This window comes from Triticum aestivum, chromosome 5B (genome assembly GCF_018294505.1).
Source record: "Triticum aestivum cultivar Chinese Spring chromosome 5B, IWGSC CS RefSeq v2.1, whole genome shotgun sequence".
Lineage (NCBI taxonomy): Eukaryota > Viridiplantae > Streptophyta > Magnoliopsida > Poales > Poaceae > Triticum > Triticum aestivum.
Window position 1 is genome coordinate 568,919,273 of NC_057807.1, and position 12,615 is coordinate 568,931,887.

The 12,615-nt window shown below is 43.5% G+C and overlaps 1 protein-coding gene across 1 annotated transcript; it reads right to left on the minus strand.

Moving 5' to 3' along the window:
- Positions 1-1,465: 1,465 nt before the first annotated feature.
- LOC123116954 (BTB/POZ and MATH domain-containing protein 1-like) lies at positions 1,466-2,986 on the minus strand. Its single transcript, XM_044537818.1, has one exon. It carries the CDS (start codon positions 2,845-2,847, stop codon positions 1,744-1,746), a length of 1,104 nt encoding a protein of 367 aa, XP_044393753.1. The 5' UTR covers positions 2,848-2,986; the 3' UTR covers positions 1,466-1,743.
- Positions 2,987-12,615: the final 9,629 nt, after the last annotated feature.

The following is a 12,615-nucleotide window of genomic DNA, read 5'->3' on the forward strand; positions in this document are numbered from 1 at the left end:
AGAGGAATGAAGCGTTCGTCTTGTTAGGCGATACATATACGTGCCAGAAAAAGGATAAAAACATCTATATGTTTCCCTGCTTATAGCCAAGGTAAGTTTACCTAAAATATTTTCGCAATTTTTTTAACCTGAAATAAGTTTGTGTGAAAACTGTGTACGATTTCAGTGTCAATGTCTTAACTGAAAAACATTATCAAACCAGGCAGCAACCAACAAGTATCCCTGGATAAGGCAACCATCAAGTGTTCCTTTCGAACTTCTATTTTTCTCTATATATTGTTCCTTTTCAGCATCCCTAATTCCATACAAATGAATTTGGTACAGGAGATGAATCATCCGCAAAGTTGTTGCTCTAGCTCAAAATTTTCACTTGAGAGAAGAGAGTATTGCAGTTATTCCAGACCCTTGTGCCAAGCATAAGCAACGACCGAGACAAGAACCGCTTCCATATGAGGAACACAAGTTATAGATAAGTGAGATACTGGTAATGCTAACTCATAATCACCTGCTACTATATCAGGCATATTGTTGAGAAGTGCTGTCATTTACCCATGTTATCACTTATCAGGAACAACTTAACCTTTTTTACTTTTGGAACTACTGTTGTTTACCTTCATGTTCATGGTAGTGAAATTGGGAGCTGTTTGAGGTCCTTGATTCAGGGGCAAAACCTTCAACACAATATGTACAGGAAAAAGCAGCTTTGGGTTACAAAATCGGCCCCCAAAAAAGGTTTCATACCCTTGTATGGAAGTACTTCAGGCCGAACCTCACAGCCTTCATCAGATCACTATATCACAGCAGCCACTATTATATCAGGCTAACCGTAGCCATAAGAAATCTATAAACCTACGAGGCCATGGCCACAAATGTTCCCAGGATTAAGGAACCAGCACAATGCTCGCATTGATCGTTACAGTGCAATGAGAAAAACACCGGGCAAAATGTAAAGGGCCACTAGTTGGAACTTGGAAGGCTTATAAGTTCTGAAGTAAGTGTTTAGTTGTAGGTATAGGGTTCTTGCTTTGCACATAGCTTGTCAAACTCAAACCTTTAATAATTCTCCATGAAGGATATGGCGACCAAACAAAAAAGGACCAAAGTACATCACATCCTTGTGGGAAAAGGACTACATATATAAAACTACTAATGCCAGTATTAGATAGTAGCATGCAGGGTCTTTAGTAACTTTCTGGACGGATAATTGCAAATCACATAATGATTGAAATCACATGTTCATTGAATCCCAACCATACTTGCAAATGACATAACTGCAGCCATAATTTTTTTGTTAAACCCGCCAAGGCCAATGTTTTTTTATTGAATCCCAACCTAGCATTTCAACATGTCATGATCTATCTGAACCTGCTAAATAAACATGTAATGAACAGGGGTGCATGAACAGAGGAAGCAGTGCAATGCTCGCATCGATTGTTACAGAGCAATCAGAAAGACACTGGGCAAAATGTAAAGGGCAACTAGTTGAAAGGCTTACAAGGTCTGAACTAACTGATCACTAATTAGCACACATGGTTCTTGCTTTGTACATAGCTTGTCAAACCATTAATAGTTCTCCGCAAAGGATATGACGACCAAACAAAAAAGCACTAACGTACATTGCATCCTTGTGAGAACAAGACTACACATAAAACTACTAATACTGGATAGCACGCAGATTTGCAGAGTCTGTTGTTACTTTCTGGACTGATGATTGTGAATGGCATCATGATCGAAACCTCATGTTCATGCCTTTGATTTTCTTTTCCCAAGTAAACTAGGAACAACCTGGGACACGAGGAAATCCTTCATAACACCAGGGCAGCTCTTGGTTAAAAGGTCGAAGCCTTCAGACTCCATGGCTGCATCCAGATTCGTCGGTGAGCTGAGGAACACCAAGCATGCTGCCTTAAGCTCCTGGCAGTGGTGCTGCTCCGCCAATGCCAAGATGGTCGCCACGGAGCTAGTATCGATATGCTTGCACAACTTATCTGCACAAATCAGCTTCAGCCTCTCCAAATCATACCTATCTGCTGCAACAAGCAAATGCTGAGCCATGGCAGATTCTTCTTGTTGCTTCATATCTGGCAACGTATCAGTGTACATGAAAGTAAGCAGAGCATTAAACACTTGCGCCTCCATGTCATCTATGGGTATGGCCTCAGTGGTGGTTCCCTCCTTCATCGAACCGAAGAATTCTGCTCTGAAGACTGGAGACCGCGCCGCTAGCACCAACCGGTGGGCCGAAAATGTCTCCCCGCCGACTCGGAATTCGACATCGACGCCCGCCTTGCTCGACAGGAGAATCCCCAAATGCTGGTGCAAGTCAGACGGTGGCACCGGGATGGATGGTGTCTCCTGCGCATGGAACTCGCTCATCATAGCGACATCGACCTTTACAGTGAAGGAATCGTCCTTGAGATGCTCTGATTTCTCCAATTCCTCCGTTTTCATAAACTTCTGGAATCCCCAACTTTTACCCACCAAAAAGTCTCTGATCTTGGTAGTCAAGGTATGCAGCGGCACCGGCTTCCCGTCTTGGTCGATTAAGCTGAACTTAACTTGTGCCTTCACGGTCTCGCCCTTGGCTACGGTATCATCGAGTGTGAGAAAGAGGGATATGTAATCGATGTACTCGGACTTGTCCCCGTTGGGATAGTAACGAAGATGCCATGTGCGGCCTCCCACCTGGAACGGGCAAGAGTCGATCCACTCGCCATTGGGGAGCTCCTTGGTGCGCGAGTAGCCGTCGACCTTGAGCAAGTGGTAGCCGCTCACGGCCCCGGCAATGATGGAGGATGTGGATCCGGAGGGGAGGCGGGCACCGCCGAGACGCGAGGAGGTCGCCATCGTGCGCGACTTGGTCGGTTGGACCCGGTGGCTGGTGGGGAGAGGCGGAGGCGGCGGCGGCGGCAGGGGTAGGAAAGTGGACGGCCGCTAGGGTTTTGGGCGGTGGATGGTGAAGCCAGGGAAAGACTGAACGGAGATTTTTTTTTTTTTCACTGGACGGAGAAGGCAACTTGACTCTTCAGCTGGTATATCCGTTCCGTGCCTATCTCTTCGCGTTCTCCTGAAGGGAATACGTTGATCTCCATTTCCACTTGAATCAGATCGTCCTCTCATGTACACCGAAATGGAAAATATTCAACGGTGCTCCTTCACATTTTCCTCGTTGTATTGATTTGTTTTGGACGCCGATAACTACCACATGTGTGGCATCTAGTGGGGTTGTGCCGCACGTTCTGTGTGGCACGGAGACGACCCCGTCCACATGATGGCGTCCGGGCGCACACAACCACAACCCGCACGTTCGCTGTGTGGCACAATCGCCCACACATCCGGGCAATCGAGCGCGCTGCCCGCACGACCTAACGCATCCGTCGTCCCGGCCTGCCTTCCAACTCCATTCCGCCTTGCCGCTGTTGTCTCCTACCTCTCGATCCCCTACCTCCATCGTCTTCCTTCTCTGGTTGCCATGGCAACCAGACCAGATCTCTAGCGCCTCCCCACCCCCACCCCCACCCTCACCCCCGCGACGACGAGCTAACAGGTCGATCTCTCATCTCCTCATGTTTCTCGTCCTTCTTCTATCCAGAAAATTGAAATTGCAGATTGCCCACGAACATGGCGACTAGATCCACGCTGTCATGACAAACACACCACGGATTTTTGTGTATTCAAATTTGCCCACCAAAGTACACCAGATTGCAATATTCCATCCTAGAGTTGAGCTAAACTTCTGGGTTGGGTTGGTGCGAGTAGTTGATGCATAAGAATGCGTAGGAATCACTAAAAATAGGGGAAAGAAAGGAGGGATTTGGGTGGTGCATAGAGAGGGAGGAAAATAATTGCCACATGTTTCTGATGCTAGTTGCCATTTATTTTTATCGTCAGCTGCCATAATATTATGTTGTTAGTTGCCATCATATTTTGTTCGCTGTTGCCATCGGTTCGAAATGATAGTTGGCATCCAGATTTTAGAAAAGAGAATGAATGTGCATGTCCTACTTGCCATCATGTGTTGGTTGTCTATGCAAGAAATGTGATAAGATTGTCGTGTTTTCTTGTATGTGCAAATAGAAAGAATGCATTTTGCGGATATTGATGCGCTCTTGTTCATGCAGTGACTAAAAACAAAGTGGGAGAAAAAAAGGAAAAATGAATCATGAAGACGGCACTGATCCTTGGTTTTCTCAAAGGCCAGAAACGCCCCCTTGGAATGCAGCAGAGTACAATCAACTCATTTCCGCAGGGCCGTTGCTGCCACTACTAGAGCAGTATGCAAGCATCGGTACGATGCATCATCAAAAAAGGGACAATTGCCATATTTGTGACGAGAAAGATAGCATTCTATTTATGTCCTACAATGTCATTTTTCGCAGGTTCTTATGACCCAACCACACAGACGGGGATACCATGGCAAGTACAGGCACATGGCGCTAACGCTGACAGATGTACGGGCGACCAACTTCAAGTAGCCAATGTGGCAAATCAAGGTAACACGTACAGAAAAAATCATACTGGTGTGGACATGAAATTAAACTTGCAAGGATGGCAAAGACTTACGAGTTATATGGAAAAATGCAGGGCCTTCATGTAGCACGGGGCAACAGGTGGCAACCATGTACCTGCCATCAATGTCGTACACAGGTGAGACGAATGAAGTGAATTTGTGGACAGTGATTCAGGAGAATGAACATAAGACAAATGCGTTTGCCATGCCTGGACAACTGCATTTGCCATGCTTGGACATGTGTAGTTGCCATGCATGCACAACTGCATTTGCCATGCCTGAACAACTGCAGTGCTATTCCTGAATTGCCATGCATGCACAACTGCATTTGCCATGCCTGGACAACTACGGTTGCCATGCCTGGACAGATGCAGTTGCCATGTCAAATCAATTGTAGTTGCCATACATAATCAAATGTGATTCATGTGTCTAAATAACTGTGGATGACAAGTGTGAACCAAAATCTGTGTGGCATGGTTGAACTACTACATGTGCCATGTTGTACAAACTACAATTGCCATGCATTGGCCAACTGTTAAATGATCACAGGTTGTTATGGTGGAACCACACCGGCAAACATCTCACTGCAGTCCAATGCTATTGCAGATAGAGCACATCAAATTGGAATGACAAACCAAATGCGGTTAGCACATGCGGCACAACAAGGAAAAAATATGTGGACTAACAAAATAATAGTTCATTTGCTTTTGTGGAAAAGCATGGGGGGAAATGGATTTGTCATGGTGATGGCGGAAAACAACAAAAATGCTACCAAATGGACGCGTGCACCTAGAATGCATGTTTTGATGCTAAGGATGTTGGTTGCCATGCATTGGCAACAGTAGCTGCCATGGTTGTTGAACTGTAGCTGCCATGGCTCAAAAACTGTAGTTGCCATGCATGGCCAGATGCAGATGTCATGACTTGCTGTATGAATGATATCTTGCCACATCAAATGTACTTGCTATATTCCGTTACAATAAACCTGCCATTCAAGCAATGCTTACACACGTACCTTTTTTTTGCAGGGCCTTCGACTACAATCAACAGCGGCACGGGGACATCTACTGCGGGAACTGATACGTCTCCAATGTATCTGTAATTTTTTATTGTTCCATGCTATTATATTACCCGTTTTGGATGTTTATGGGCTTTACTATACACTTTTATATCATTTTTGGGACTAACCTACTAACCGGAGGCCCAGGCCGAATTGTTGTTTTTTTGCCTATTTCAGTGTTTCGAAGAAAAGGAATATCAAACGGAGTCCAAACGGAATGAAACCTTCGGTAGCGATCTTTTTGGAACAAACACAATCCAGAAGACTTGGAGTGGACGTCAAGAAGCAGCCGAGGTGGCCACGAGGGTGCAAGGCGCTCCCTAAGGGGGGGAGCGCGCCCCCACCCTCGTGGGCCCCTCGTGGCTCCACCGACCTACTTCTTCCTCCTATATATATATATATATATATATGTATATATATATATATATGTATATATATATATATATCTAGTATCCCAAAAACATCCAGGAGCACCACGAAACCCTATTTCCACTGCCGCAACCTTCTGTATCCGTGAGATCCCATCTTGGAGCCTTTTCTGGCGCTCCGCCGGAGATGGAATCGAGCATGGATGGCCTCTACATCATCGCCAAGGCCTCTCCTATGAGTTGTGAGTAGTTTACCGCAGACCTTTGGGTCCATAGTTATTAGCTAGATGGCTTCTTCTATCTCTTTCAATCTCAATACAAAGTTCTCCTCGATCTTCTTGGAGATCTATTCGACGTAACTCTTTTTGTGGTGTGTTTGTCGAAATCCGATGAATTGTGGGTTTATGATCAAGTTTATCTATGAGAAATATTTGAATCTCCTCTGAATTCTTTTATGTATGATTGGTTATCTTTGCAAGTCTCTTCGAATTATCAGTTTGGTTTGGCCTACTAGATTAATCTTTCTTGCAATGGGAGAAGTGCTTAGCTTTGGGTTCAATCTTGCGGTGTCCTTTCCAAGTGACAGCAGGGGCAGCAAGGCACGTATTGTATTGTTGTCATCGAGGATAAAAAGATGGGGTTTATATCATGTTGCTTGAGTTTATCCCTCTACGTCATGTCATCTTGCTTAATGCGTTACTCTGTTCTTATGAACTTAATACTCTAGATGCATGCTGGATAGAGGTCGATGTGTGGAGTAATAGTAGTAGATGCAGAATCGTTTCGACCTACTTGTTGCGGATTAATGATGCCTATATACATGATCATGCCTAGATATTCTCATAACTATGCACTTTTGTATCAATTGCTCGACAGTAATTTGTTCACCCATCGTAATATTTATGCTATCTTGAGAGAAGCCACTAGTGAAACCTATGGCCCTCGGGTCTATCTTCCATCATATAAGTTTCCAATCTACTTTATTTTGCAATCTTTACTTTCCAATCTATATTATAAAAATACCAAACATATTTATCTTATCTTATTATCTCTATCAGATCTCACTTTCGCAAGTGGCCATGAAGGGATTGACAACCCCTTTATCGCGTTGGTTGCGAGGTTCTTGTTTGTTTGTGTAGGTACGAGGGACTTGTGTGGAGCCTCCTACTGGATTGATACCTTGGTTCTCAAAAACTAAGGGATATACTTACGCTACTTTGCTGCATCACCCTTTCCTCTTCAAGGGAAAACCAACGCAGTGCTCAAGAGGTAGCAAGAACCTCTGGGCACACGGAAGAAGTGTTCCACCAGCCAGTCAACAGTCCTGCCAGAAATAATGCAGAATCAGTGTTGGAAATGGCAGTCGTTCCAGCAATGCCAACAAGCACACCTTTGCACGCCAGCACAAGCAACACTCAAGCAGATGAAACATCTGCCAATACTGAAGTGAATGATGAAACTGATGACGAAGCACAAGGGGATGAAGAAGATGGGCAATCAGAAATCATGGTACCTCAGCCACCATATGTTGGGCAGAGATTTGATTCGTTTGAAGATGCCAAGGAATTCTACTAGACATATGCACTGTTCCATGGGTTTGAGGTGAACACTGAATACCATAGGAAAATTAAAAAAACTAACGAGTACAGCAGAGGTGAGATAAGGTGCTACAAGGCATGAAGGAACAAGAAGGGGAAAGGTGTTGTCCCTATCGTGACGGAACGAAAGAGAGGTATCATTGTCAAGACAGAATGCCTTGTCCAGTGTAAGCTAAACGCAGATGGAGCATAGTGGGTGGTCACTGACTATTTCGAAGAACACAACCACAAACTCATAAAGAAGTTTGATCTGGTAAAATTTCTGAGCGCCCACAGAGGATTCAACCCCCTCGAGAAGAAATTCGTAAAGTTGCTACATGATTGTAACGTCGGTCCGTCAAGAATAGTCCAAATGTTGTTCCCGATCCACAGCGGAGATGGTAGACTGAGTACCATGCCCTACATACCAGCAGACGTCACAAACCTAAAGGCAAAGTACCGTAGAGAGAGTAGGTTGACTGACATAGAAGCCACGATAGCCTACTTTGAAGAGAAAGCAAAAGCAGATGTTGATTTTTTCTACAGGATAAGATTGGACGATGAGGACCGTGTCAGAAACATGTATTGGGTGGATGGTGCTGCAAGAAGGGCCTACAAACATTTTTGTGATTGCATATTATTCGACACGACATATCTCACTAATATGTACAAGATACCCTGCGCTCCATTCATAGGAATAAATAACCACAATCTGTTATTGCAGTTCGGTTGCGGACTCGTTCGGACTGAAGATACGGATGGTTACACTTGGCTGTTCAAAACCTTCTTGGAGTGCATGGATGAACTTGCTCTGATGAATGTAAAAACAGACCAGGATTTTAGCATGCGTGCAGGCATAGGGGAGGTCTTTCCGTTGGCAGTGCACAGGCACTGCAGATGGCATATTATTAAAAAGGCTAAGGAGACGCTAGGACCATTTTTTGCTGACCGTCCAGAGCTGCACAAGGAATTCGAGTTATGCGTGGACCACAGCCTGACGGTGGAGGAGTTTGAACGGAGTTGGACGGCTATGATTGAAACATACCAAGTGCAAGACAACGAGACACTTATTGGCCTGTGGGAGAAGCGAATGTACTGGGTGCCGGCCTACTTCATGCAGTGCTTCTTCCCATTTCTGCAGACTACGCAGCGCAGCGAGGGGTTCAACGCTATTTTGAAGCGGTACGTGAGCTCTGGCAACTCATTGCTGCAGTTTGCCAAGCAATACACAACTTTGCAATAGAAAATACTGGGATCTGAGCTACAGCAAGAAGCAAACACCGCACTCAAGCAGCCTAAATTGCTAACATATTTGCCAATGGAGAGGCAGATGAGCAAGATATATACCAACAAGATTTGTAACAAGTAAGTCGATTGTGTTACCCTCTTATTTGCACAAAGCATGAAGATAGTAGGTGCCATATAGAATGCAATGCAGTTGCCATCTCTTTTGACTTGCTAATCTATTGAAAATAGCCATTGAATACAGTGTAAGCATGATCTGTAGTTGCCATGTGGGTTGAACTATAGTTGCCATGTGGGTTGAACTATAGTTGCCATGTGGGTTGAACTGTAGTTGCCATGTGGGTTTAACTGTAGTTGCCATGTGAAAATGATATGTAGTTGACATGTGGCCCAAAACTTCGTTTGTCATGTTTTATAAACTGCATTTGCCATGTTAACTAAAATTCATTTGCCAATTCAAAATCTTATGCATTTTGCCATGTGAAAAATATCGTGCAGTTGCCATATGGAAACAAACAACACAAGAACAGATGTAGGAAAAAAACATGATTTCCATGCCATCATTGGTTTTAGATATATGTGTTGCTATGTTACGGCCTACATAAACATGAGGTGCTACAAACATCATATGAGAGTTTAACAAACACACAAAAACATGCAGATTCCAGGAAAATAAAGCGTGCCAGCATGTACACGGCTTACCAGGTGGACGAACATATGTTCAAGGTGTGTACACTATTGGGCATGTCGGATTCAGAACCTGAAGATCCCGGCAAGGGAAGGAACTACTATGTGAAGGCAAAGATAAATGAAGACGAATACTACTGCCAATGCTGCAAATTCGAACGCGATGGGATTGTGTGCTGTCACATACTGAAAGTAATGGACATGCACGCGGTCACGCGATCGCCCCGCCATTTCATAAGGCGGCGATGGACTTGGGACGCTGACGATGCGTTGGGGCCACAAACATCAAATGCAGTGTTGGCTGTGCATGACGAGAGACTGGAGGCAACCATGCACTACTGGAATCAGCTTCTTTGTCGTCCTCCATGGCGGACGGCAAAGGCACAGATCCTGGATGGCAAACATCTTTGTCGTCAGCCAGCGGACGACAAACTGCCCGGCTGAACACGTGCCAGCAAAGGCCTTCTTTCCCGTCCGCTTTGCAGAAACAGACAGCAGAGGATTATGCCGTCAGCCATCCGAGGCCAGCAGACGGCAAAGACGACGGACGACAGTGGTGTGGGGTGAGAGCTGTTAGGGGGTTAACGTCGCTCTTTGCCGTCCGCTAACAGACGACAAAGAGCTTAGCTAGGGCAGCACTGGGATGCTGCCACGTGGCCAGCTAGACCGTCTGCCAGCAGACGGCATATATTTTTTCACTTTGCCGTCCGCTTGCAGACGGTAAAATGACCAAATAGGCAGCCAATGTTCCCAGTTTGCACAGGTGACTGCCACGTGTCCTCTTTGTCGTCTGCTAGCAGACGGCAAAGCTCTTTGCCGTCGGCTAGCAGACAGCAAAGAGGCTATACATCCCCTATTTTTATTTAAATCCAATTAATTAGACGTGGTTTCAAACACAGATATACATGCATACATATCCAACATATCCAACAACATGTCCAACAACATATTCCATCAAATCCAACAACATAGTTCAACAAAGTCCAACATATCCATATATACATAACCACAAACAAGTTTCCAACAACATATCCATATAGACATACATATCCAAACAAGTTTTCATAAACAACAAGGAAGCACCAGGAGAATAGTACACTCCATGAAGCCAAGCTTCCTCATGTAAAGCAAATCTGCAAATTGGGAAAGATGAAAGTTAGAAGAAGAAGAAGAAGAAGAAGAAGAAGACTAGTTAGAAGAAGAAGACTAGTTAGAAGAAGAAGAAGAAGAAGAAGAAGTTTTTTTCTCTTTCTTTTTCTCGTCTCCTCTTCTTTATATTCTTATTCTTCTAACTAAGGTAAGTAAAAATGCCATTTTATTGCTAAGCTAGGTAAAAATGCTAAGTGTAGGTCATTTTAGAGCTAAGCTAGGTAAATAGGTCATTTTGGAGCTTAGTAAGGTTATTATGTCATTTTCGAGGAAAATAAGCTAAGTCTAAATCATTTTGAATGTAACAAAGATTATCATGCCATTTTTTACCTAAGTATGCTAAGTATGTCATAAATGAACTGAATAAGCTAAGTATAGCTCATTTTTTTATCTAACTTAATTAATTATGCCATTTAGGAGGAAAATAAGCTAAGTATCCATTTGTAAAGCAAAACATTAAAGAAAACTTACCCTCATCACAACGAATATGATGAAGATCGCAACTAAGGTAACAATTGATCCAACGGCATAATGATAAAAAGCCTCATTATAAATGGCATATTTTCTAATCTTCTTAAGCTTCAGGCGCATTGCATCCATCTTCAAGCGCATTGCATTCATCTTCATCTTGTGATCATCGATGACATCGGCAACATACAACTCCAATGTCATCTTCTCTTCTTCAATTCTTTTAATTTTTTCTTTCAAATAATCATTTTCTTTTTCAACTAAATTTAACTTCTCGACAAGAGGGTCGGTTTCAAATTCCGGTTCACATACCTCCTAGGTTAAAATATCTTTATGTCAACTTGATGGCCATAATTGTCATAAATGCGAAATACAACAAATAGTTATGAAAGAGAATTTACCAAATCTGAATCATAAAGCGGGCAAGGGCTGACGGGGACGGACATCAAGACCATGGCACTATGTATAAGAAACAATCATACAAAGTAAGAAAATTATACATACCAACTATATAAATCATACAATCATACAAATAACTATGTAAATCAAGTACAACATAAAAATTTGAATACCTAATAATCACTATCGGTAATGAGGTGCTCATAATCATCATTAATAAATGCATCATCATCATCACCATCGGTAATGATGTACTCATCATCGTCATCATTAATAAATGCATCATCATGTGGAAGGCCACATTTACGTAATCGTTCAAGCATTGACAGGCCATCTGCAGCAGTAACTTCTTCTTCTTCTTCCGGCTCAGGGGTGAAGTCGTATTCACTATCGTTGTCTACTTCAATGTTCTGGGGTGGAGTAGAGCGGTTCTTGAAACGTCTTTTGGCAAGACGTGTTTCTTGGAAGAATTCTCCTTCGTCATATGTGTCTTGGTTAATGTGAGGTTCATAATCCTCTTCATTGGGGGGAGGTGGTCTAACACGTGGTGGCACTTCATAAACGACATCCCAAGCACTGAGATTTGGATCACTTTGACAGGCCCATGGTAGATAGAAAACTTGGGTTGCCTGTTGAGCCGTAATATAGACATCGGGAACATCCAAATGGGTGCTTTGTTTGATTTTGACTAACCCTATATGTTCATGAGTCCTTCTAGTCTCCCTGGGCTGGAACCAATAACATCTAAAGACTACGACGTTTGGTGGGTTTTCACCATAGAACTGAAGTTCATAAATTGCTTCAACTCTTCCATAATACTCGATACCTCCTTCGTCGATAGCAGAGACACAACAATTTGTAGACTTTTGGTCGGCCATAGATAGCTCTTTGCCATAGGTACGAAAGCGATACTGATGTCTACTACCCAACCTTCTTCTTGTAGACGTTGTTGGGCCTGCAAGTGCACAGGTTTGTAGGACAGTAGAAAATTTCCCTCAAGTTGATGACCTAAGGTTTATTAATATGTAGGAGGCGTAGGATGAAGATGGTCTCTCTCAAACAACCCTGCAACCAAATAACAAAGAGTCTCTTGTGTCCCCAACACACCCAATACAATGGTAAATTGTAAAGGTGAACTAGTTCGGCGAAGAG